This window comes from Ammospiza caudacuta, chromosome 2 (assembly GCF_027887145.1).
Source record: "Ammospiza caudacuta isolate bAmmCau1 chromosome 2, bAmmCau1.pri, whole genome shotgun sequence".
In the NCBI taxonomy this organism is placed as follows: Eukaryota; Metazoa; Chordata; class Aves; order Passeriformes; family Passerellidae; genus Ammospiza; species Ammospiza caudacuta.
The window spans coordinates 16,110,395-16,133,257 of record NC_080594.1 but is presented as its reverse complement, the minus strand read 5'-3'; the positions used below and the strand labels follow the sequence as shown (position 1 = coordinate 16,133,257).

The 22,863-nt window shown below is 59.7% G+C and overlaps 1 protein-coding gene across 1 annotated transcript; it reads left to right on the top strand.

The window, feature by feature from the left end:
* Positions 1–263: 263 nt before the first annotated feature.
* PDE2A (phosphodiesterase 2A) lies at positions 264–21,148 on the top strand. Its single transcript, XM_058800670.1, has 30 exons — positions 264–359; positions 11,398–11,487; positions 11,993–12,081; positions 12,517–12,626; positions 13,115–13,170; positions 13,246–13,305; positions 13,404–13,563; positions 13,650–13,702; positions 14,193–14,267; positions 14,378–14,419; positions 14,505–14,573; positions 14,687–14,817; positions 14,946–15,057; positions 15,144–15,183; positions 15,621–15,684; positions 15,775–15,853; positions 15,937–16,114; positions 17,149–17,261; positions 17,503–17,580; positions 17,780–17,902; positions 18,106–18,176; positions 18,525–18,647; positions 18,751–18,838; positions 18,948–18,995; positions 19,103–19,177; positions 19,334–19,433; positions 19,652–19,764; positions 20,023–20,061; positions 20,203–20,309; positions 20,518–21,148. The coding sequence occupies exons 1-30, from the start codon at positions 267–269 to the stop codon at positions 20,741–20,743; spliced, it is 2,805 nt and encodes a 934-aa protein (XP_058656653.1). The 5' UTR covers positions 264–266; the 3' UTR covers positions 20,744–21,148.
* The last annotated feature ends 1,715 nt before the right edge of the window (positions 21,149–22,863 follow it).

Here is a 22,863-nt window from a genome sequence, read left to right as displayed (position 1 = left end):
GTGACATCCCGATTCCCACATCGGGACCACCCTCTCGACCCCGGGGACCCCCACCCCCGGTTGGAGAGTGATGTCCGATCCCCCGGCCGCCCCACAGCCCCCACCCATCCTCGCTTCCCAGCGCCCCGCGGAGCCCCGCAGAGCAGGTGCGGGGCGTGTCGCGATCGGCCGTGTCGTGACGGGGCGTGTCGCGGCGGGGGCGTGCCCGCAGCCCGCGGGCGGTGCGGGGGTGCGCGGGACCGGGATGCTGCCGGGATGGTGCCGGGATGGTGCCGCGGCTCCTCATCGCGCTCCTTCGCTTTTTCAGCCGCGGGTTCCTGCGGGCGGGGGACGCCGCTCCCGGCCCCGAGGCGCTACAGGTAGGGACGTCGGGACCTGCACCCCGAGGGCTCCCCCGCACCTCCCTCCCTCTCGGGACCCTCCTCTTCTCAACCGGGATTTCCATCCCCAGCCGCATCCCCTCCCATTCGGGACCCCAATCCCAACTATCACCCGTTCCACCTGGGACCCTCAACCCACCCCCCCATTCCCCCGCCCCATCCCACCCGGGCACTCAGACTCCCCTCTGTTCCTACCCGGGACCCCCACCCACGTCCCCCGACACCTGGGACACCCGATTCACCTGCCCGGTTACTGGGGACCCCCACCCCAAGGGACCCCACCTCTCCTCCCAGCCGGGACCCTCAGCCCTCCTCCCCTCCCAAACCACGACACACGATTCACCTCCTCTTCCACCCGGGACCCCATTCCCGCGGCCTCCCTTCCCACTGGGTCCCGGAGGTGGGGGGATCCCCCTGTTCATGCTGTGGGGCGGGGTTGGGAGTCGGGGCTCCCGATTCGCCGTGCTCGGACCCCCCATCCCTTCCCAAGGGCGGAGAGGGCTTTCTGCACCCGCTTGTCTCTCCCTTTTCGGTGGGGGGCTCTGAACCCCACGGGGAGAGCTTGACAGGGAAACTGAGGCACACATGGGGCTCCCGAGACGGGGGTGACGGTGCCGTTTGTGCCGTCGTCCCTTCCCCCCCGCCCCGACCGCGTCCGAGGTTCGAGGACACGCAGGGAGGAGGCAGCGGGCTGGGGGGTGCGGATCCCGGCGGGATCCCGGGAGGAAATGGGCTGGACTGGCAGGGAGGGGGGCGGCTCGGTCCCGGGGGGACCCTCACGCCCTCCGGCAGCCGCGCCAGGAGCCGGGCCGCGCCATGGGGACTCTCCAGGACACTGTGAGCGACCCTGGGGAAAGGGATACCCTGGGAGTCCCGGGGGAGCTGTGCCCTCGGGCTGGGGGTCCATCCTGCCCTGGGGCTTTGGGGTGCGGTGTGCTTGGGAGTGCCTGGGGGTTTTGGTTTCCTGGGGGGTTGGAGTTCCCCCTTCCCTGTGTCCCCTCGCCCCTCTGGCCATGAGAGCCTCAAGAGCTCGGCTGCGAATTCCATCCTACTGCCAGACCTCGGGGTGGGTGTGCTGGGAAGGACAGAGCCCCTTCAGCACCCCCAGCAGCACCCAGCCCTGAGCCCCCCACCCTCCTTACACCAGCTGCACATTTTGGAGAGATGGAGGCTGCATCAGTGGGAAAACACTTGTTCCCTCTGCTCCTGCGCCTTCGAGCACACCCACATTTGGGGAGGGGGTGACTTGAGAGGGTTTCTTCCTCTCTGTTCGCCTGGATGGATCCCTGCCCTGTGTGCTGATGGTTTTGGGTGTGAGAGCCGTGGCCTCGGTCCCCCCGGGGGTACAGCTGCTTGGGGGGCTCCAGGGGGCTGCAGGTCCGAGACAGGAGCGAGGACCTGGAAATTGAAGCTGGGAAGCGAAGGGAAGGAAATTGCCGAAAGCTGCTGACGGAGAGAAAGAAGCTGAGCAGGGCCAGTGTGCCCCGGGCGGGGGGAAATGAGCCCCCCTCCTCCTCCGGATGGGAAGGTGGCGGCTTGGGGACATCTGAAGTGTCGCTGAGCACGGCGGTGGGGTGTGACCCTGCTTACCGCCCAGCGCAGGGACACGGGGGTCCCCGTGATCCCTGTGGGTCCCAGCTCTCCAGAACCCACCCGGGCCGGACCCAGGAGGGTGCTGGCAGCTGGGCAGGCTCTGAACGCCGGGCACAGCCCCCCAAGGGGATCTGGGGATGGGGGGGTCAGGGAGCCACAACTGCCAGCCTGGGGGGGACAAAATGCACCCATATGGGGGGTTGGGCAGGCTGGTTTTAACCCAGTGCTGGCGTGGCAAGGAGGAGGAGGAGGAGCAGTGGGTCACACGGTGGGGCAGAGATGCAGCCCCAGCCCCAGTGTATGGCAATGGGGTGTGACCCAGGGTGTATGACGAGTGAGTGGGGATGGATCCTGCCCCTTCTCCAGCACATCCCACACAGCTCATCCCCCACAAAATACCACAGCACCCCTGTCCCCATTGGTGTCCTAGGTGCTGACTGCATCTGGAACTCCCATCCCTGACTGAGCCTGGGGGCGCATATAGGGGGTATATAGGGCTTGGGGCATTATTCCCCTCCAACACCCTGCAGTGGGGTGAGGCTGAGAATGTCTGTTCCTGCTCTCCCTCCCTGCCACGAGCTGCAATGCAATTACTGGCAGACTGGATCATGAATCAAACGGTAATTGATACATGTTCACAGCCTGGAGAAGCAGGAGGGGCTGTGGGGGACAGTCAGGCACCTTTACTGACCTGCCAGGGACTTGGGGGGTTCAGCCAGCACATGGGGCTCCTCCTGCCTCAGTTTCCCCCCGCATGGGGCCTGCCACGTTCAGTGGGCCCAGGGCCTGCTGAGGCCAGTGAGGGGACATGCGTACGCGGGCGTTTGTCCTTGCGTTTCCTCTGGCAGACACAAACACATCAGCAGGGCAATAAAGGGGAGGAAAGGGCCGTGGCGGCTTCTTTCCATGACATGCAGCAGGGCTGGCTTCCTCCCACGCTCAGCAGGGTCAGGGGCAGAGCTGGATCCCCAAACTGGCATGGCTGGGGGCAGCATGGTGTTTCCCAGCTAGGTCTGGGATCCCCACAGATCAGGGATCAAGGAGTGATCGAGGCTTGCAGCGTGGAGTCAGCCTGTGCTAGCACTGCAGTGCTCTGTTGCTGGTTTTTGAGGGGCAGTGGGGTTTGCTATATGGGTTCCAGTGCTCTCATGCCTCGTGACATCACCTGGGAAGGGAGGTCTGGAGTGGGAGTGCCCTGCTGGACCCCAGGCAGGGGAGCTGGGATGGGGATGTTCCTGCTGCACCCCAAGCAGAAGGAGTTGGAGGGGATTAGTTCTGCTGCATCCTGGGCAGTGAGAGCTGGGACAGGATGCTCCTGTTGCAGGATGACATGATGGCATCTTCCCCCTGAATGGGATAAGCCCCGTGGGTGACCTTGGCTTTTTGGAGTCGAGCTGTGACATTTGGCAGGGAGGTGGTGGGCTGGGATCCCCTGCAAGCTTGGCTCTGGAGGGTGGTCCTCTGGGAGCTGAGTCCATGGATTTGGGGACTGGCCTGGGACCTTTGCAGCTGAATCCTGTTGCATACTTACCCTGAGCACTCCACATGGAAGTGGGGGAGAGGATGGTGGGGACCTGCCTGAGAGAGCCATGGGGTGGAAAATGGCAGGGAGCAGAGCTAGCTCCCGAGTCTCCCTCCTCTTGGGGCAGGAGAGATCACTGCTCCTGGCTGGCTCCAGCAGATGGAGGGTGTCTGGCACCTTTGGATGCCCTGGCCCCAGCTTTGTAACTCCCCACACATAAGGGGGAGCTGGAGGCCAGACCCCTGGCTGGGTGCTGACCCATTAAACACCAGCACTGTGACCCTTTCTGCCATGTAATGGGCTTTGCTCTTCTCCTTGCCGTGCCTCAATTTCCCCATCCGAGCAGTGAGACCACCCCAATTCCTAGACCCCTTCATGGCAATTAAGAGCTGCATCCCGCCATCAGACCCTCCCAGGCATGGAAAATAAGAGCAGTCCCTGTACAGACAGAGTGGAAGCCCCTGGGGGGGCAGCTCTGGCAGCCCCCAGCCCCCCACACCCTGCTCCGGAGCACTGCCCAAATCGAATTCCTCTCCAGCTGCAGATGGCCAGGAATTCAATTTTCCCAGATCCCATCAGAGTCTGATAAATGAGGTCCCTAATCACTGTGCAGATCCCATTAGCACCAGCCATGCCAGGAGGGGCTGCACGGATGGATGTGGGAATGCTGCATCCCCCTTCCCACCCCACTGATTCCTATCCCCCCAAGGGACTTACATGTCCCCTGAGCCCTCTCTGGCTGCATCCCCTGAGCTTTGCCATGATGGTCCCAAGCAGAGCCAGGCACGGAGAGCCCTGCAAGGCTAATCCATCAGAAAACATCTAGGAAAGTCCTGGAAACCCAGCCAGCGTGGATGGGAAGGGGACTGTGTGCCAGGGAAGTTTTCCCAGCCATGCCATGTCCCAGGAATGCCCATCATGCCACCTCTCTCCCAGCACTGCCACCACCCCAAGCTTGGTGCCAGGATGTCTCTGTCCTTTGGGGTGCAGGCACCTGCATAGCAGGGATTCCCCAAACCATGGAGCAGCTTTCCTGCAGCTGTTGCAGGAGGGTCCATATGTCCCTCCCTGACATGAGTTAGGGACAAGTGACACCGGGCTGAGGGGGGTCCCTTTCCCTCTCTCTGACTGGCTTAGACACAAGTGACAGTGAGACCCCCAGCCCTCACCACTTCTTTCTGAGAATAGTGAGCTAATTAGTGACAAACTAGTGACAGATCATTAGGCTGGTGGCCGAGCCTGCTGTTCCAAGAAGGCCACGATGTTCTGGGGACGGAAATCCTTGAGGAGTGTGGCTGCTGTCCCGATTTGTCCCGCCCGACAAAGGGACATCAACAGGAAGCAACCTTGACTCCAGCCCAGTTCTCTTGGCCCCGGGAGGCCAGGCCAGGATGTGGGGGGACAGGCTAGCAGCACCCCAAGGGCTTGTGAGCTGCCAGAGGTTAGGAAATTTGCTTGGTTCAGCAAACCTCCCACTCAGAATGTATGGGATCCTCAGGGAATGGCATCTGTCTGGTTCCAGGCTGCAGAAACTCCATGTGCAAATGGTCTGTGCAAATGTCCTGTGCAGTGTGAGCATGCCAGGCTCCAGCCAGGCTGATGTATGGGTGAGGAGGAGAAGGATGGGGTAAGGGATGCACTGAGCTCCAGGGAGACACTGGGCTCAGCACGGCTCATTCCACCTCTAGTGGAACCAAACTCTAGTGCCATTCTAAGCAGACCCTTTGCAGGTAGGGAAACTGAGGTAGGAAACTCCACAGAAAGGGAAACTGAGGTAGGCACAGGCATGCAGGGCTACTTGTGTGATTTTTTGGGATGATTCCACAGATTTGTCTCCTCCAGCCCTTGGAAGCCTTAGCCTGGATGACTGGGTGCCAGGGTAGCTCCATGGCAGGGTCCTGCACCTCAGCCCTTGCTTCCCATCCATACATTGCAGCAGGACCCGAGGCAAATGACCATGAGGAGACAAGAGATATCCCAGAAGTGTTTCCTTCCTGTTTGCCCTCATTATCCCCCTGGAAAAGATGAGGTAATTAAGGAGCTACCGTGTTGCAGGTTGTTGCTGCCTGATTAGATTAAAGCAATGTAATTTGGGACTAAGAGCGGTGCTGGGAGGAAATGGATGGATGGCTTCCCAACTGGAGTTGGGCAGAGCTGCCAGCTCTACCTTCCATCCATCCCTCCATCCGCTGCTGCCCTGCACCTTGCTCCAGGGACACTGCTGGAGGGTTATCAGGGGTGCTGCTTTGGGGCACTGGGGATGCCGCTGTTTTCTCACCCCTACAGAGAGATTTTCCTGGGGAATTGTGACTGTGGGGCAGAGGGAAGAAGCCTGGAGCAGTGTGGGGGGTGACAGAGGCAGGGTGACAGGGTGTCAGCAGTGTAAGAGCCTGTTGCAAAGTTGAAGGGTGTCAGGGATGCTCCTGGGGGGATGGGAACAGGGATGCTGCCTCCATTTCCCCAGCTCTGTGGGGAGGATTCCCTGGGAAATTGTGGCTTTGGGCCCGGGGGAAGGAGCGGTGTGGGGAATAGGGCCAGGGCGACAGGGTTTGAGCAGTGTAACATCCCATAAGTGGGATGGCAGAGCTGAAGAGTATCAGGGATGCTCCTGGGGGGGTGGGAACAGGGATGCTGCCCAGCTCTGTGGGGAGGATTCCCTTAGAAATCGTGGCTTTGGGCCTGGGGGAAGGAGCGGGGTGGGGAGCAGGGAAAGGGTGACAGGGTTTGAGCAGTGTCACCTGCCCACAGCACAGCTGGTGACCTGCCCACAGCACAGCTGGTGACCTGCTGCCTTCAGGAGCTGCTTCCCTGCTCCTTAGCTGAGTTTCCCCATCCATGCCCGGTGTCGGAGCTGTGTTCTCCTGCCTGGCCCTGCTGTTGTCAGCCCGGCGTTGCCACAGAGCCGGGCTATATTTAACCACCACGGCCAGAGCAGCCAGGGGAGAGCAGCCCCCCAGGGCTGGAGGGAGCTGGGGTGGCTCAGCATTGCTGGAGGTGGGAGAGGAGGATGAATCATGGCTCAGGGATATTTTGGGATATTTTTAATGCCGCCAGATTGCTCGGCAAATGCTTGGGCAGGGCGGCGCGGGCGCGGGCTGGGTGTTTGCTGGCAGCTGTGGCTCAGCTTGGAGGCCCAGGGGGATCAGCTGCTCCCCGTGGTGCTGTCACTCTGCAGCCGTGCACTGGAGAGGTGACAAAGGCAGGGACATCTGTCCCCGTGCACTTGGAAACAACTCGGGGTGTGATGGGTGGGGGCAAAAGGGGGTCCTGGAGCAGCATCTTCCTCCTTGAAGGGGAGGCAGGAGGGGAAAATGGTTCCCCATCACTTTCCCTGGAAAGGGGAAAGGGCTGGGAAAAGGCAGAGAGAGGGTGGGTGTGTCTGCCTGCAGGGCTGTGGTGGATAGGGAGCCCTTGGACAGGGACAGGTACCCAGGCACCCTGTGGGTGGGACACAAGGAGTGGTGAGGGGCTCTGCAGGTGGAGGCAGGCTGCCTCCCAGGAATCCAAACGTGATTTTGCTTTTCACCTGTCAAATATAACAAGATCCAGAGGCTGGTGGCTAAAAATGCGCCCTATCTGAGGAGACCTCAGTGGGAGGGAGCCCTGAGCCCCCAGCACTGGCTCTCAGCCTTGCAATGAGGTGACCACATGGTCACCCTCCTCATCCAGGGCTCTGCTTGGGAGGGAATTCCCTGGGGAGCAGCTCCTGTGTCCTTGAAGTCTGCAAACCCTCTGTGAGAGACATTGGGGCTGGTGAGACAGACAGCAGAGGGGTCCTTTGCTGTGCCCCAGACCCCTCCTCGCTGTGTTCTGCACTCCCAAGGATCCCAATCCATTTGCAACCTGAACCTGTAAATCTAGTGAGAAGCATCTGCATGGGATGTAGGCACTGGGATGTGCTGCCCACTCAGCATCTTGGAAGCTCTAATTTGATTTGGGGCCCACAACTGGGGATGAAGTTGTCCAGACAGAGCGATGTCCAGCTCCATCCCAAAGGTCATTGCTCAGGCAGGGGCTAATAGACTAATCCACTGCCAAAATTAATTGGGCTCATTTTCCCCGTGCTCACAGATGGATAAGGTCCCATTGGAGGGCAGGAGCCGAGTGAGCTCTGAGGGCTCACTGTGCCATGGATGCCTCAAGCTGCAGCGGTCACCTCTGGCAGATCATTTACTTGGAATCTTTACAGCAAAGCTGGGCTGGAAGCTCGGCAGGGAGATGATTCATTTCCTCAAGGTTCTTTGGGGAGGGTTGTGGCAGGAGTCTGCCACTGAAGCCTGGGCTGCTGCCAGCATTCCCTGCAGAATCAGCACCCATGGATGATGGCAGCGATGGCAGGATCCATCTGGGGCCTCCCTAGCCCAGCACTCCCTTGCCAGGCAGGCTGGGGGTGCTGCAGCCCTGCTCAGCACTCCTCTGGGAGCAGGATGCTCCCAGGCACCTGGAATTGCTGCCTGGCTCTCTGTGCCTGTTTTCCCATGGTGAAAGAGGAATCCAGTGGGTGGCAGGTCCCTGTTCTGAGCTCTGTTTCATGCAAACTCCACTCACCGAGTGTATGCTCAGGTGTGTACCCCCTCAGAGAGAGACCCCAAGACCCAGGTACCCTCAGGAGGGCTGAACATCCCAGTGGGTGCCTCACTGCACAGATCCAGCCTCTGCCTGCTGCCAGGGGGTTCCTCCTCACCCTTGGGGTGCCTCCATTCATCTCCCAGGAGCAAGGCCGGGAGAAGGCATGCGAGCTCAGAGACCTGAGATCCTGTGGTGTCAGTGTCCTCCTCCTCCAGGCCCCCACCCTGCACATGGCAGGTGTGCAATGAACCTTTCTGGAGAGGAAGCTGGCCAGGATGGGATTTCTCTATTTCATAAATATCCAGAGAAGCTGGGGGTGCCAGGGAGGACAAACCAAGCTTCCACAGCTGGTGGGGGTGGGGAGGGGGTCAGACATTGCTGATCCTCATGTTTTCACTGCTGGTGAATTCCCTCTGATAAAAAAAAAAAAAAAAAAAAAAAAGCTGTTTTTAAATCCCAGCAGGATCTATGGAAGCCTGGGATGGCAGCTTGGGAGCCTGTGCTGAGGGGGACAGGATGCATGGGGACAGGATGCTTCTGCAGCTATCCAAAGGGAAAAGAGGGGCAGCATGGGGACAGGATGCTTCTGCAGCTATCCAAAGGGAAAAGAGGGGCAGCATGGGGACAGGATGCTTCTGCAGCTATCCAAAGGGAAAAGAGGGGCAAAAACAGCAGGGGAGAAAAAGGGCCATTTTCCATGAGGGAGAGAGCAGGAGTTGGCCTGTGGCAGGATTTGGCTTTGCCAGAGTGGGGGTGTCCATGTTGGAGCAGAGACAAATCCTTACTCCAAGGAGATGAATGGTGTCATTAATCTTCCACTGGCCCCAGTGGGAATACTGAGGCAGATGTGGCTCTGGTGCTGCACCCACCATGGGATGCTGGCCAAGGAGAGCTGGCAAAATTCCTGCCAGCATTGAGGTCCCCGTGGGTCACCCTGTCAGCTCAGGGAGTCTGGCAGGGTGACATCAGTATCCTTGTCCTCTTGGGCCAGAGATAAGGTGACAGCAGTCCCTGGGTAGGGGCTTCACAGGGCCATGAGTGTGCACCATGGGGACAGGACAGGGACAGGGTGCTGTTCCTCAGCTCCTGGGGCTGACAGTGATACCATGCTATGCTGTGTCCCCTTCCCATACCCTGTCCTTGGATCTGTTCCCAAAGCCCTCTCTCCATGCCCATTTCCAGACAGCATTTCCCTCCAGAGCTGCTGGGTGTGCAGCACCTGGGATGAGGGTGTTGACTCTGCTTCAGCAGCCAGGAATTGCAATCCCTCTAGGCTTTCTCCTGTTTTAGTGATGTTAATTAATCCCCTGTGCCCACTTGGGAAGTGTTACCATAGCTCTGCCCTCCATGGAAGCTGGGATGCAGAGCAGGTGCTGGGAGCTCCTCCTGGGAGAGCTCTGGTCCCCACTGGGTGCAGGTACAGGACTGTGTGCATCCTAGTGACATTCCTGGTGACAGGCATGGGCTGGCTGATGGTTTCATCTCTCCACTGGGGCTGGGGGGTGTGTGCCAATGCAGCCTCATCCAAAGACCCTGACACTTGTGCAGTAGTGCTGGATCTGAAGGAGTCCCCACCCAAACTGGAGTAGTGCCTGGATGGTGTGGATTGCTGGGAATAGGACACAGGGGGCTCCTCAGCAAAGGGAAAGGCTGTTTATGGCAGTAACTGGGATGTGGCTGTGGTAGTGGCTCTGGCTGTGCTGGCTCTGGGCCCAGGCTCTGTCCTAGCAGAGCCTCCAGAGTGGGTCTGCAGCATCCTCCGGGCTGGGGGACAGGGGGTGAGGGTGTTGGGGGAAACCTCTGCTCTGGACTGGAGGATGTGGACTGGGAGTGGCATGAGTGGGACAAATGGAATTAGTGGGATGAGCAAGTGGGATATGCAGGATGAGTGGGGCAAGTGGAAGGGGTGGGATGAGCCATTGAATGGGATGAGCCACTGAGTGGGATGAGTGGGTTGAGCTGGATGAAAGGAACAAGCCATTGAGTGGGATGAGTGGGATGGGCAGGACAAGTGGGACAAGCAGTTGAGTGGGATGAGCCATCAAATGGGATGAGTTGGATGAACTGGATCAATATAGTGAATAGGCTGGGATGAGTGGGAGAAGCAGTTTAGCAGGATGAGTGGGATAAGTGGAATGAGTGTGATGTCCTTCCTAGCCCACTTCACTCTCTCTACCTTCTTGCAAGGCTGCAAACCCTCCTGCCAGCATCTGCTGCTGTCTCTTTGTCTTGGGAATATCTTCTTTTAGCTCCTGCAGCTTTTCCCTCACTGTTTCCGGGATGGACCTGTATTCCCAGCCCTAATAAAGCCACCACCCATGTCCAGCTGCCACCTGTCCATCCCCACACCAGGAATGCCACTGGCATTTGATGCCCCAAGCAGACCTACAGGACCCACTCAGGCTCTAACCCATCTTCCCCTGCCCCAGGGGGCCGCTGTGGAGGATCTGGTGGGACAGAGGGACAGCAGGACAGCCACCTGGCTGAGGCCTGGCTGTATTCTACAGTGCATGTGTCTCCAGTGTGAGTAAGTGACTGGAGATGCAGCCCTGTTGGAATAACATCCAGTGCCCATGTCTTCAGCTGGAAGCAGCCTCACCGCCAGCCACGCTCCCAGTGCCACATGGATGTGGCCCCGTGGCCAAGAATGTTCCCAGGGTGGGTGGGTGGCATGGCCCTGCACAGGGCTGCTGTCCTGGATGGGGTCATGGGGGGCATGACAGTCCCCAGGTCTGGTTATCGGGAACGGAGCCTGGAGCCACCTGGCAAGGCTGGAACCAGAGGAAGAGCAAATCCCAACGCCATTATCCAGAGTCTGATTCCAAGCATCTACTGTTTCCATCATAACATCATCCTTATCCCAGTCTCCCAGACAAGGCTGGAAGCAGGAGCAGAGTTGGGGGGGTCACACCACAGAGCCCCCTGTGCCCCCCAGCTTTTCCATGTGCCCCCCAGCTTTTCCATGTGTCCATCCTAACACCTCTGCCCTCCACGGGGTTGTAATCCCCAGATGAGCTTTAATCCATCTCCCTGTCCCATTTCTCTTCTCACTGGTTGCTTTATGGCATGGCTAGCACTGAGGGCAGTGTGTGGCTCAGTGCCAAAGCCTCTTCTCCCTTTTTGGGGACCTCCCACCTCCCCACATAATGGACATTGACCAGCACAGGAGGGTTTGGCTCCAAAAAAGGCACCAGGCAGACTGGAGGCCACTGCAAGGGGTCTGGGAGCAGAAGGACCTGTGCCATGGCGGGGGTCAGAGAGGGTGGGTGCTGCAGTGCCCTTCTCCATGGAATCAACCCCCAGCGAGCCCCTGCTCTGCTCTTGTCCCTGCAGGATGCTCTGCTGAGCCTGGGGGCTGCGCTTGATGCCGCTGCCCTGCGCGATGCCCTCCGCCATGCCCTTGTCACCCTGCTGCCCGCCGTGGTAGGTGGGAGATGCATCTGCATCCCTGGGGGCTGGGAGGGATGTGGAGCAGAGCATCCTCCTCGGGTGGGTGGGGATTATGGGTGTGCTGAGACTCCCTGGATTGGGGGAAGCCCTGGAGGGAGCAGAGAGTGGATTATCTGCTGGTTGATGCTGGGGTTCAGCCTGGGGTGGTGCTGGTGGTGGCCCTGGTGCTCATGGTGGCCCCAGGGTGCTGGTGGTGACCCTGGGGGTGCTGGTGGCCCTGATCTGGTGACCCTGATGCTGGTGGTGGCTGGGCATTGTGCCAGTCAGTGCCATGCCATGGGCCCCCCCAGCCATGGGTGGATGTGAATGGGGCGCATGTGCACAGTTGCCTGTGCACACCTGAGCAGGGCTCAGTGCGTGGGCAGGGCTAGGTTTGTGCATGTGTGCATGTGCCACTGCGGGTGTGCACACGTGTTTGTGCACACCGGTGGCTGTGCTCACGTGTTTGCACACACGTGTGGCTGCCCCTGTACCCCAGGAGCACGTCTACATCTACCTGCTGGATGGGGACACGCGGCTGCTCTGCGATGACCCCCCCCACGAGCTGCCGCCCAACGGGAAGCTCAGGTGAGCTCGGTCCCCTGCCCAGCCCTGGACATGGATGGGCACATGGGGGGGCCCTGCTGGAGTGCATGAACAGGCATGGTGTGTATGGAAGGCAGGAGGGTTTCCATCCCTGTCCTCATCTCCATCTCCATTCCATCTCCATGCTTGTGGCCATCTGCTGTCTCTTCCCATCCTCTTCTTCATCCTGGATGTGCACACGTGCACAGGGGTTATGTGTATGTGCAGGGACACAGATGTTGGCACAGGGGCTGTGTGTGTGCAGGAGCACACACATTTGTGTCCAGGGGCTGTGCATGCCTGCAGGAACACACATATGCATGTGTGTTGCACAGTCCTTGAACCTGTCCCTATCCCGTGGGTGTCTCTGCCCAGGGATTGCCCCTTCCTGGGGGTTCACCTTCCCAGGGGGTGCTCAAAGTATCCCTGTCCCCACAGAGATGCTGTGCAGAAGCAGAAGCGGCTGGAATGTGGGGGGCTGCTCCCTGCTGAGCTCCCTGGCCGGCACCTGGGACCCCTGGCAGCGCCCCTGGCCGCTGGCACACAAGGTGGGAGCTGTGGGAAGGGTGCTCTTGGTGCACCACCCATGTATGGGGGTGTGGGTGTAGGGCTGGGTGGTGGGACAGGGAGGGAGATTGAGATGTGAGTGGATAGAGGGAGGGAGGGAGGGAGGGAGGGAGGGAGGGATGGATGGATGGATGGATGGTCGGTCCATGGGTGGTCAGAGGCAGTGGCTGAGACAGCTGTGTGTGGGTGAGTGATGGGTGCATAGACAGGTAGGTAGAAACGGGATGGAGGCATGAGGGACAGGTGGGCACTGGGACTGAGAGGTGTTCTCAGGGACAAGGAAGCAGAGAGGTGGGCACATGGATAATGGATGGGTGGGAAGATGGAGAGATGGCTGGCTGACTGCCTGGCTGGCTGGCTGGGTCATGACACATCAGGATGTAATGGGGTCATGCACCCCAAGAGCTGAGTTCCACAGCTCCAGGCTGGCCCTGGGGCCCAGCTGGGACCAACCCTCTCTTGCTTGCAGTGCTCATCATCCCGCTGGTGGACAAGAACAGTGGGGCTGTGGTTTGTGTCATCCTGGTGAGTGCAGGAACATGGGCAGGGCTCTGGGGACAGGGCCTGGCCATGAGGGTCCTGACCCCACTCCTGCTCCAGGTGCACTGTGGCCAGCTGAGTGACTCAGATGAGCAGAACCTGCGTGCGCTAGAGAGACACGTGAGTGACTCCTTCTCAACTGTGGACCCGCCACCTGGGAACCTGCCAGCCTTTCCCCCAGCCCTGCTGCTCCTTGTCCCCTCTGCCCAACCTTGCAGGCCCTGGTGGCGGTCCGGCGCCTGCAAGCCCTGCAGAAGCTGCAGCCCTGGCCCCAGGTCAGCCTCTCCACCAGCTCCTCCCAGACCTCTCTGGCCAAGGCTGAGAAGGCACCTGACAGCAGCTACAGTGACCTGGACTGCAAGATCCTGCAGCTCTGTGGTACCTGGGGGACACTGGGCAGGGAGGGGTGTGTGGGCAGGGTGAAGCCATGCTCAGCCCCTCACAGCACTGTGACCCTCACACAGGTGAGCTGTATGACCTGGATGCCGCCTCGCTGCAGCTCAAGGTCATCAACTACGTGAGTAGCTGCTCCACCAGCCCCCTGTCCCCATCTGCCCCCAGCCCCAGGACACACCAGGGAGCCCTGTTTTATTTCAAAACAAGAAAATTCCCCAAAGCCAAGAAAAGCCTCAAGCATCACCCGTGGAGTCATCAGTAGTGACCAGAGCGAGCAGCCTTGTAACAACCATCAATAGTCTCCAGAGTTAACAGTGCCACTGTCACGCTAAAAGCTCCTTGAGAGAACATCCAGGTTCCTCTCCTGCTTCTATCATTCTGTACCTCAGTATGACCCTCAGTAGTGTCCAGAGTGAGCAGCCTTCCCCTTGCCATCAGCAGCCTCCAGAGTGAACCTGCTGTGTCATGGGGAGGAGGTTCTGGGGAGGGGCACCCAGTTCTCTGTGCCATGCGTGGGTGCCTTGGGCACAGAGGGGCACAGGAGGGGCTGGATTCTGCCTGGGGGGTGCTCGGGGCAGGCTGGGGTGCTGACTCTCCCCTTAACTCCCCAGCTGAAGCAGGAGACCCAGTCTCTGTGCTGCTGCCTCCTGCTCGTCTCTGAGGACAACCACCAGCTCTTCTGCCAGGTAGGTGCCACTGGGCCAGCCCCCCAAGCCTGACCCCCACAGAGGACTACAGGACACCCCCTGGCATGGTGTCTTCCTTATGGGCACCCCCTCCTTCTCATTTTTTCCAGGTGGTGGGGGACCGTGTCCTGGATGAGGAGATCAGCTTTTCAGTGAGCAAGGGGAGGTGGTGAGGGGTTGGGAGGTCAGAGGGTGGGCAGTGGGTGCTATGTGCTAACATGTTCCCTTTCCCCACAGCTCACCTTTGGGCGCCTGGGGCAGGTGGTGGAGGACAAGAAGCCCATCACGCTGAAGGACATCAGTGAGGTGGGTACCAGCTCTGTGCCTTCCACACCTGGGGCACAGGTGTCACCCCAGTGTCCTATGGGGCTTCCTGGAGTGGGCCAGGGGTTCCAGCCCCATCTTCCCTCTCCCTGCAGGAGGAGCACAAGCAGCTGAGCAGCATGCTGGGCTGTGAGGTCACCTCCATGCTCTGTGTCCCTGTCATTAGCCGGGCCACCTCCCAGGTGGTGGCACTGGCCTGCGCCTTCAACAAACTCAGTGGGGAGAGGTGAGCAGCGTTTTGGCTGGGACTCTCTGTGGGGCTGCACCCCCTCACTTTTGGGATGCTGGAGCATTGTCCCCATGGAGAAGGGGGGGGACCAATGGGGACAGACAACTGAGGTGTGCCCCCACCAGCTTCACAGACACGGACGAGCACAAGATCCAGCACTGCTTCTGCTACACCTCCACGGTGCTCACGAGCACCCTGGCCTTCCAGAAGGAGCAAAAGCTCAAGTGTGAGTGCCAGGTGAGCATGTGCAGGGCAGTGCCATGTGCGTGTGTGCGTGCCCCATCTTGCACTGGTCACTAATGGCATTCTCTCTGTCCCCTCAGGCCCTGCTGCAGGTGGCCAAGAACCTCTTCACCCACCTGGGTAGGTGCACTGGAGAGCACCCATGGTGAGGGTGCTGGAATGGGGAACGGATGATCACTTCCCAGCCCTGGAGGGTGGTAGCAATGGGGTCTCTGTCCCTAGCCAGGGAAAACCTTGTCCCCTTGTTGGGGAATGGTAACAGAAGAGTGTGAGCTGGCACAGAACTTGGCACGCACTGATGCTGCATGGCTGCATGCATGCATATAGCATGACCACAGAGCTCCTAGAAACACATGTACACATGTGCAGCTGCACTGCTGCACACATGTGCTGCTCATACAGGCACATTCCCCACACTGCCCCTGTCCCTCTGTGCCCCCCAGACTTCCTGCTGGGACCCTGAACTAAACCCTCCCCCTGCTTTCACTGCATGAGTGGGGAAGAGGGGGCAGCGCTGCCTGGCTGGGGTCCCTGACCCTTCACTGCTACCCCTGCAGATGATGTCTCTGTCCTGCTGCAGGAGATCATTACGGAGGCCCGGAACCTCAGCAATGCTGAGATGTGAGTGGTGGTGGTGGGGCACGTGGGTGAGGGGACACAGGGGACACCGAGCTCCCCAGTGGGTGAGAATGGCAGTGGGGTGTCTTGCAGATGCTCTGTGTTCCTGCTGGACCGGCTCAGTCACGAGCTGGTGGCCAAGGTGTTCGATGGTGGAGTGGTGGATGACGAGGTGAGCACAGCCTGGAGCTTGGGGGCCTGGGGTTGTGTCCCTCCCCACAGGCCTTTCTGGTGATCCCCTTCCCCTGCCCACAGAGCTACGAGATCCGCATCCCAGCAGACCAGGGCATCGCTGGGCACGTGGCCACCACTGGCAAGATCCTGAACATCAAGGATGCCTACTCACACCCGCTCTTCTACCGCGGCGTGGATGACAGCACTGGCTTCCGCACCCGCAACATCCTCTGCTTCCCCATCAAGAATGAGAGCCAGGGTGAGCCAGGGATGGGGGCACACTGGGAACAGGGGGGTCTGGCCCAGCAGGCGTCTTGGCACATGGTGGTTTGGTCACCCATCATGTGGACATGACACTGTCCCCAGCATGCAGCACAGCCACAGCATCATCCCCAGCCTGTGGGCATGAATCCTGTTCAAGCACAGGGGCACAATCCTGGCTCAGCTCTGTCCCCAGCATGTGAACCCCCTTCATCCCTAGCATGTGAACACCTTTCTGTCCCCAGCCCATGGGCTCCATTCTGCCCCCAGCCCGTACACAGAGCACTGCCCCAGCACATGGGCATGACCCTGTCCCAATCCCATGGTCACAGTCCTGCCCCCAGCATCAGGGCAGCATTCTGTCCCATGAATGTGGGCATGGTCCTGTCCTGACCCTTGGGCTCAGTGCTGTCTCCTGGTACAAGGGCACAGTTCCTGGGTGTGGCTGTCCCCCTGCAGACAAACACAGCACTGACCCCAGCACATGGACATGACCTTGTCCTAGTCCGTGGGCTCAGCGTGGTCCCTGGACATGACCCTGTCCCCCTACAGACACTCAGCACTGTCCCCCAGCCCATGGCCATGATTCTGTCCCAGCCCATGGGCACAGCACTGTCCTTGATCACATGGGCATGATCATGTACCCTGCATGTGGGCACGATCCTGTCCACCAACACATGAGCACAGTACTGTCCCTGGGCATGAGCCTGTCCCAGCCCCTGGGCACCGCACTGTCCCCAGAATGTGGATGCCATGCTGTCCCCAGCCCCTGGGCACCGCACTGTCCCCAGAATGTGGATGCCATGCTGTCCCCAGCCCACAGGCACTGCACTGTCCCCAGAATGTGGATGCCATGCTGTCCCCAGAATGTGGATGTCATGCTGTCCCCAGCCCACAGGCACAGCACTGTCCCTGCTAGTTGGGCACAACCCTGCCCTAAGCCCACAGACACGGTGCTGTCCCCAGCATACAGGCATGACCCTGTTCCCAGCACAAGGGCCTGATACCCCTGCTGTTCCCCCTCTGCTCCAGAGGTCATTGGGGTGGCAGAGCTGGTCAACAAGATCAATGGCCCTTGGTTCAGCAAGTTCGATGAGGACCTGGCCACTGCCTTCTCCATCTACTGCGGCATCAGCATCGCCCATGTATGTGCTGGGGGTCCTCCACTTGGAGGGGGTCACACACAGCGTGGGCTCCCAGCTCTGCCAAGCACAGAGCGATGGATGGGGGGATGTGTGTTTGTGGTCCCCATTCCTTGGGGACAAGTGGTGGTGGCCCTGGGATGGGAAGGGAATTCACGGGCACAAAGATGTGCTGTGGTGCCAGGGTGGGTGCTGGAGGTGTCTGCCCACCCCCAGCACTCCCATCCCTGATCCTGCCCCACAGTCCCTGCTGTACAAGAAGGTGAATGAGGCACAGTACCGAAGCCACCTGGCCAACGAGATGATGATGTACCACATGAAGGTGAGGTACCATGAGGACAGGGACAGGGATTGGGACCCCCACTGCCAGCATAGTGCCCCCACCCTTTATCTCAAGGTGGTCACACAGCTGGGTGGTGGTGATACCCCAGGGCTCTCTGCTGTCCCTGTGGTTCATGTGGCCTTTGGGACACCTGGTGACATCTGGCCACAGAGTGGGTGACTGGCTATGGCTCCTGCAGGTGTCTGATGATGAGTACACCAAACTGCTGAGTGAGGGCATCCAGCCTGTGTCCACCATTGACCCCAACTTTGCCAGCTTCACCTACACACCACGCTCACTGCCTGAGGACGACACCTCCATGGTGAGGACCATGGGGACAACTCTCAACTGCCACCATCCCCTGCCTGGCCTCAGCCAGGTCATATATCCCAACCTGGGGTGCTGGGGTGAAGGGTTGTGGTTGCAGCCCTGAGCATCTTCCTGTTGAGCAGGGGCAGGGATGGCTCGTGGGGGACCTTGCTGGGCATTGTCATTCCTTGCCACTCCCTCTATCCCTCCTGCCAGGCCATCCTGAGTATGCTGCAAGACATGAATTTCATCAACACCTACAAGATGGACCGTCAGACGCTCACCAGGTGAGTCCTTATCCCTGTCCACCTTCCCTGTCTCCATCCTCATTTCCATTCCCATCCACCTACCTCATCCCCTCCATCTTCTTCCTTGTCCCCATCCACATCCTCATCCCTGTCCACCTTCTCTGTCCCCTGTCTGTATCCTCATCCCTATCCCTATGCCCATCCCCATGCAGAAAACTGTCTACCTTCCCTGTCCCCATCCCCCTCCCATCACTCTTCCCCAACCCTTCCCCATCCTCATCCCCATCCTGATCCCTATGCCCGTGCCTGTGCCTGCCTGGTGGGCACCTGGTAAGGTGGAGGTCCCTGTGGGGTGAGACCCACCCTGCATGGCTTGCCCCTGTCCAGGTTCTGCCTGATGGTAAAGAAGGGGTACCGTGACCCTCCCTACCACAACTGGATGCACGCCTTCTCCGTCTCCCACTTCTGCTACCTGCTCTACAAGAACCTGGAGCTCGTTAACTACCTGGAGTAAGGCCAGGTGCTATCCCTGCCCCTGTTCTCCAACCCCTGGTCAGGCTGGGTTGCTCCCTGCTCTCCTGCCTGCCTCAGTTTCCCTCCTCCCCCTCCCCAGAGACATCGAGATCTTTGCCCTCTTCATCTCCTGCATGTGCCACGACCTGGACCACAGAGGAACAAATAACTCCTTCCAGGTGGCCTCGGTGAGCCGAGCCCAGAGCTGGGATGGGCGAGGCGGGAGGAGAGGTATGGGGAGAACTGTGGGGGTCTTCACCCCCATAGTTCCATCATTCTGGCTGCTCTACCTTGCAGAAATCAGTCCTGGCTGCGCTCTACAGTTCAGAGGGCTCTGTCATGGAGGTGAGATCCCTCACATCTCTCATTGCCCATCTCTCCTGGGTTCTGGCTGCGTGGCAGCATCCTTGCCTGCCCCCTGCCTGCTTTCACCATCCTGCCTTCTCCCACAGAGGCATCACTTTGCCCAAGCCATTGCTATCCTCAACAGCCAAGGCTGCAACATCTTTGACCACTTCTCCAGAAAGGTGAGTCCCCCACCCAAACACCTCTCTCCTGCCACCCCCTGCCCATGCTGAGCCCCTGCATCCTCTCCAGACCTCCTGCTCCCCATCCCTGGATCCCGGGGGGTGTGGGAGCTGGCAGGGGCACAGAGCTGGTCACAGCAGCTGCCTTGCCCTCAGGACTATCAGCGCATGCTGGACTTGATGCGGGACATCATCCTGGCTACTGACCTGGCCCACCACCTCCGCATCTTCAAGGATCTCCAGAAAATGGCAGAAGGTGAAGATCCTCAATGGAGATTGGGATTGGGATTTGAGGGGTGGTAAGAACTCATCCCACCAAAGCTGGGAGGTTCTTATGTCAGGGGTGATAATGGCTGGGACATGACACAGAAGGTTCTGGCTGTCCCTTAAATGCTCACAATGTGGCATGAAGGGGGCTATGGAGCTCTGTCCTGAGCCCCCCATCCCAAGCCCTGCCCCACACTGTGCCCACAGTGGGATATGACTCCAAGAACAAGCAGCACCGCAGCCTGCTGCTCTGCCTGCTCATGACCTCCTGTGACCTGTCTGACCAGACCAAGGGCTGGAAGACCACCAGGAAGATTGCAGTGAGTGCCACACCACCGAGCTAAACCCCTGAATGCCACCTCAGAACCCACCTAGGCCACCTGCATGTCCCCAGGCACACACCTGCCCCTTGTGGAGTGGGTTCCTCCATGCAGGACCCTGGACCATGCAGAACCCAGTTTCTCCAAGCCAGACCATATCCCTGCTTGGTTCAGAGCTGTGGGGAGGGGTGTGGAGGGCAGTGGGGATGGGGGATCATCCCAGGCTGCACCCCCTGTGCTGACACCTGTCTCTTGCAGGAGCTGATCTACAAGGAGTTCTTCTCCCAGGGTGACCTGGTAGGTACCAGCTGGCAAGGTTGGGCTTGGCCAATGCTCCTAGACAGCACCAATGGGATGGGGGGTGGGCAGTGGGCAGAGAGGTCTTGCCTGGGAATGGGGGGAAAGCACTAGCACTGACCCTCCTCACCACCCATGCAGGAGAAAGCCATGGGGAACAGCCCGCTGGAGATGATGGACCGGGAGAAAGCCTACATCCCCGAGCTGCAGATCAGTTTCATGGAGCACATTGCCATGCCCATCTACAAGTGAGCCCCAGTGCTGGAGCTGGGATGGGGAGGACCCCCTGCCACCCCCACCTCCCTCAGGGTGGGATCGGGGGCTGTGTGTGCCAGGTCTGGCAGATGTTGGGGAGCGTTCCAGGCAGTGGGGATGGGGGTTGCAGTCAGCCAAGGGGGTTACACTGAAGTAAGGGGTGCAGCCCTGTGCTGATGGAATGCATCCCCCACTCCCCAGATTGCTGCAGGATCTCTTCCCCAAGGCAGCAGAGCTCTACGAGCGGGTGGCCAGCAACCGGGAGCAGTGGACCAAGGTCTCCCACAAATTCACCATCCGGGGGTTGCCCAGTAACAACTCCCTGGACTTTCTGGATGAGGAATATGACCCACAGGTCCCTGACCCCCAGCTCAATGGCTGCCTGGAACCTGAGGCGGGGCAGCCCGCCGAGGCTGGGGCCGAGTGAAGAAGGCGATGGGGGGGCCACAGCCATGGCTGGGCTGGGAGCATCCCCAAGCCTCATCCCCCAGCTCATGGGGAGGAGGTTTGGGGGGATATCAGTGAATCTGGACTACCACAGCAAGGGCTGTGTGCTGCCAGCAGCTGCCACTGGTCCTTCCCCACCACTGAGTGACTATCTCCTCCCTCCAGGGCGGGTGTTCAGGTGTCCCATCCACCCGGGAGTCCATGGGACACTGCCTTGGTGGCTGGGAGCACCAAGGGACACGGTGGGGCTGGGGGATGGATGTGCTTTAAGCTGCCTTAAGACTGCAGGTCCTGTCCCCATGGGGTGACAATAAGAACGATGTCCTTGGTAGAAGCACCCATGGAGGGCTCGGTCACCATGACATGGGTGTGCATGGGTCAGCAGGACAGAGGGGATGGTGTGGGGCAGGGTGGTGAGGGGCAGTGGGACATCTCTGGGGTGGCTGTAGAGCGTATGGGGGGTGTTATGGAGATCTATGGGGACCATAGATCAGGTCCATGGAAGAAGGTTGGCTCCAGCTGGAGGAGGGAAGGGGCACCAGAGTGGGATGGCCATGGCCATGGGGATGTGCCTGCATCCCCTGCTGGGATCCACACTGGAGAACCAGCTGCAGCCTCTCCCTAGAAGCTGCTGAGCATCCTTTGGCTGAAAGCCCCACCCCTCCAGGACCCCTGAACCCACTCACCCATGGAAGGGCTCATATCTCACACAGCCCAGTCCCATGCAACCACACAACCACATCCCCTACAAGGGCTACACACCTGCCAAGGCTGGGGGTCCTGCTGCTGGTTTGCATGCACAGGGGAGGGAGGCTGTGCTCCACAGGGGGTCCATCTGGTCCCACACATCATCTTCACCTTCTGGTCCCATACATGTCCTTGCCATAGGCAGAGGAACATGGGTGTTCCTCTGAGGTGTCCACCCGGAGCCTCCTCACTGCAAGCAGCTTCTCTGCTTGGTGACCATGTTGTGAGTAACCCTAGCTCACAGTGGCTTCACAACTCCTGCCATACCAACCTCTGTGCATGGATCCTGCCAACATTTGGGATCCTTCTGGTCTTGCAGACCACTGGACATGACCCCCAATGGTCTCCTGTGGTCCATCTGGTCCTGCAGACCACCATGCATTGACCCTGCTATTTTCCTGTGGTCCCTCCAGTCCTACGTGGCACCATGCATGGATGCTGTTGGTCAGCCATGGTTGATCTGGTCATGCATGGACCCTGGTGTTTTCCCATGACTCTCTCCTTGTCCTTACTGCCATGCATGCACCCCACCAATCTCCTGTGGTTTTTCTGGTCCTACAGACCACTGTGCATGGACCCTGCTGCCCTCCTGTGGTCTCTCCAGTCCCACAACCCAACCCATATGGACCCTCCCTGTCCCAGGGGCTCTGCCAGCCCCCAGGGTCCGACCAGCTGTATGTGATCCTGGGCTCCATCACCCCAGCCAAGGCCACCTGAAACACCCCTGAGCAGGGGAACTGCTGGGGCGGAGCTGAAGAGGGGGCTGGGGCTGAGTGGGTGTGCTCAGCATCGGGGGATTAGGGTGCACTGAGCCCTCAGGCTGCATCATCCAGCTTGTGGGGGCTGGATGAGTCCACCACCACACCAGGGAAAGGCAATGGGAGCAGCAGGGTAAAATTCCAGGACTGCTGGCATTGGTGTTGGTTCTTTAGGGATCAAGAGTGTACGTGGGGCCCTTTGCCACCCCATGCCCACTGCTCTGCGGTAACCCATGGCACCATCCCCAGTGGTGCCACAGTGGGTCCCTCCTGGATTTGGGCTGCACAGTGGCTGCTTCTCTCCTTGGCTTGTCTGTGAGCAATGACTTGCCGGTGTTCTCGGGATACCTGGAGCGTGTCTGCAGGAACAATGGGAGACCTCAACGCTGAGCTGCTCCACGTGGCTGAAGTGGCCTGAATTCCTTTTGCCTTACCTACTCGGAGATGCCTTTAGTGAGATGCTTTGCCCGAAGCCTGGTGGGACCCACCTGCTGACTGAGTCTGTCTGCTGGCCCATGGTTTTGCCTCCAAGACCCCCTTAAGCCCTCCCCCTTCCCCACACTGCCACAGGGGGTGGGCATGGTCCCAGAAGGCA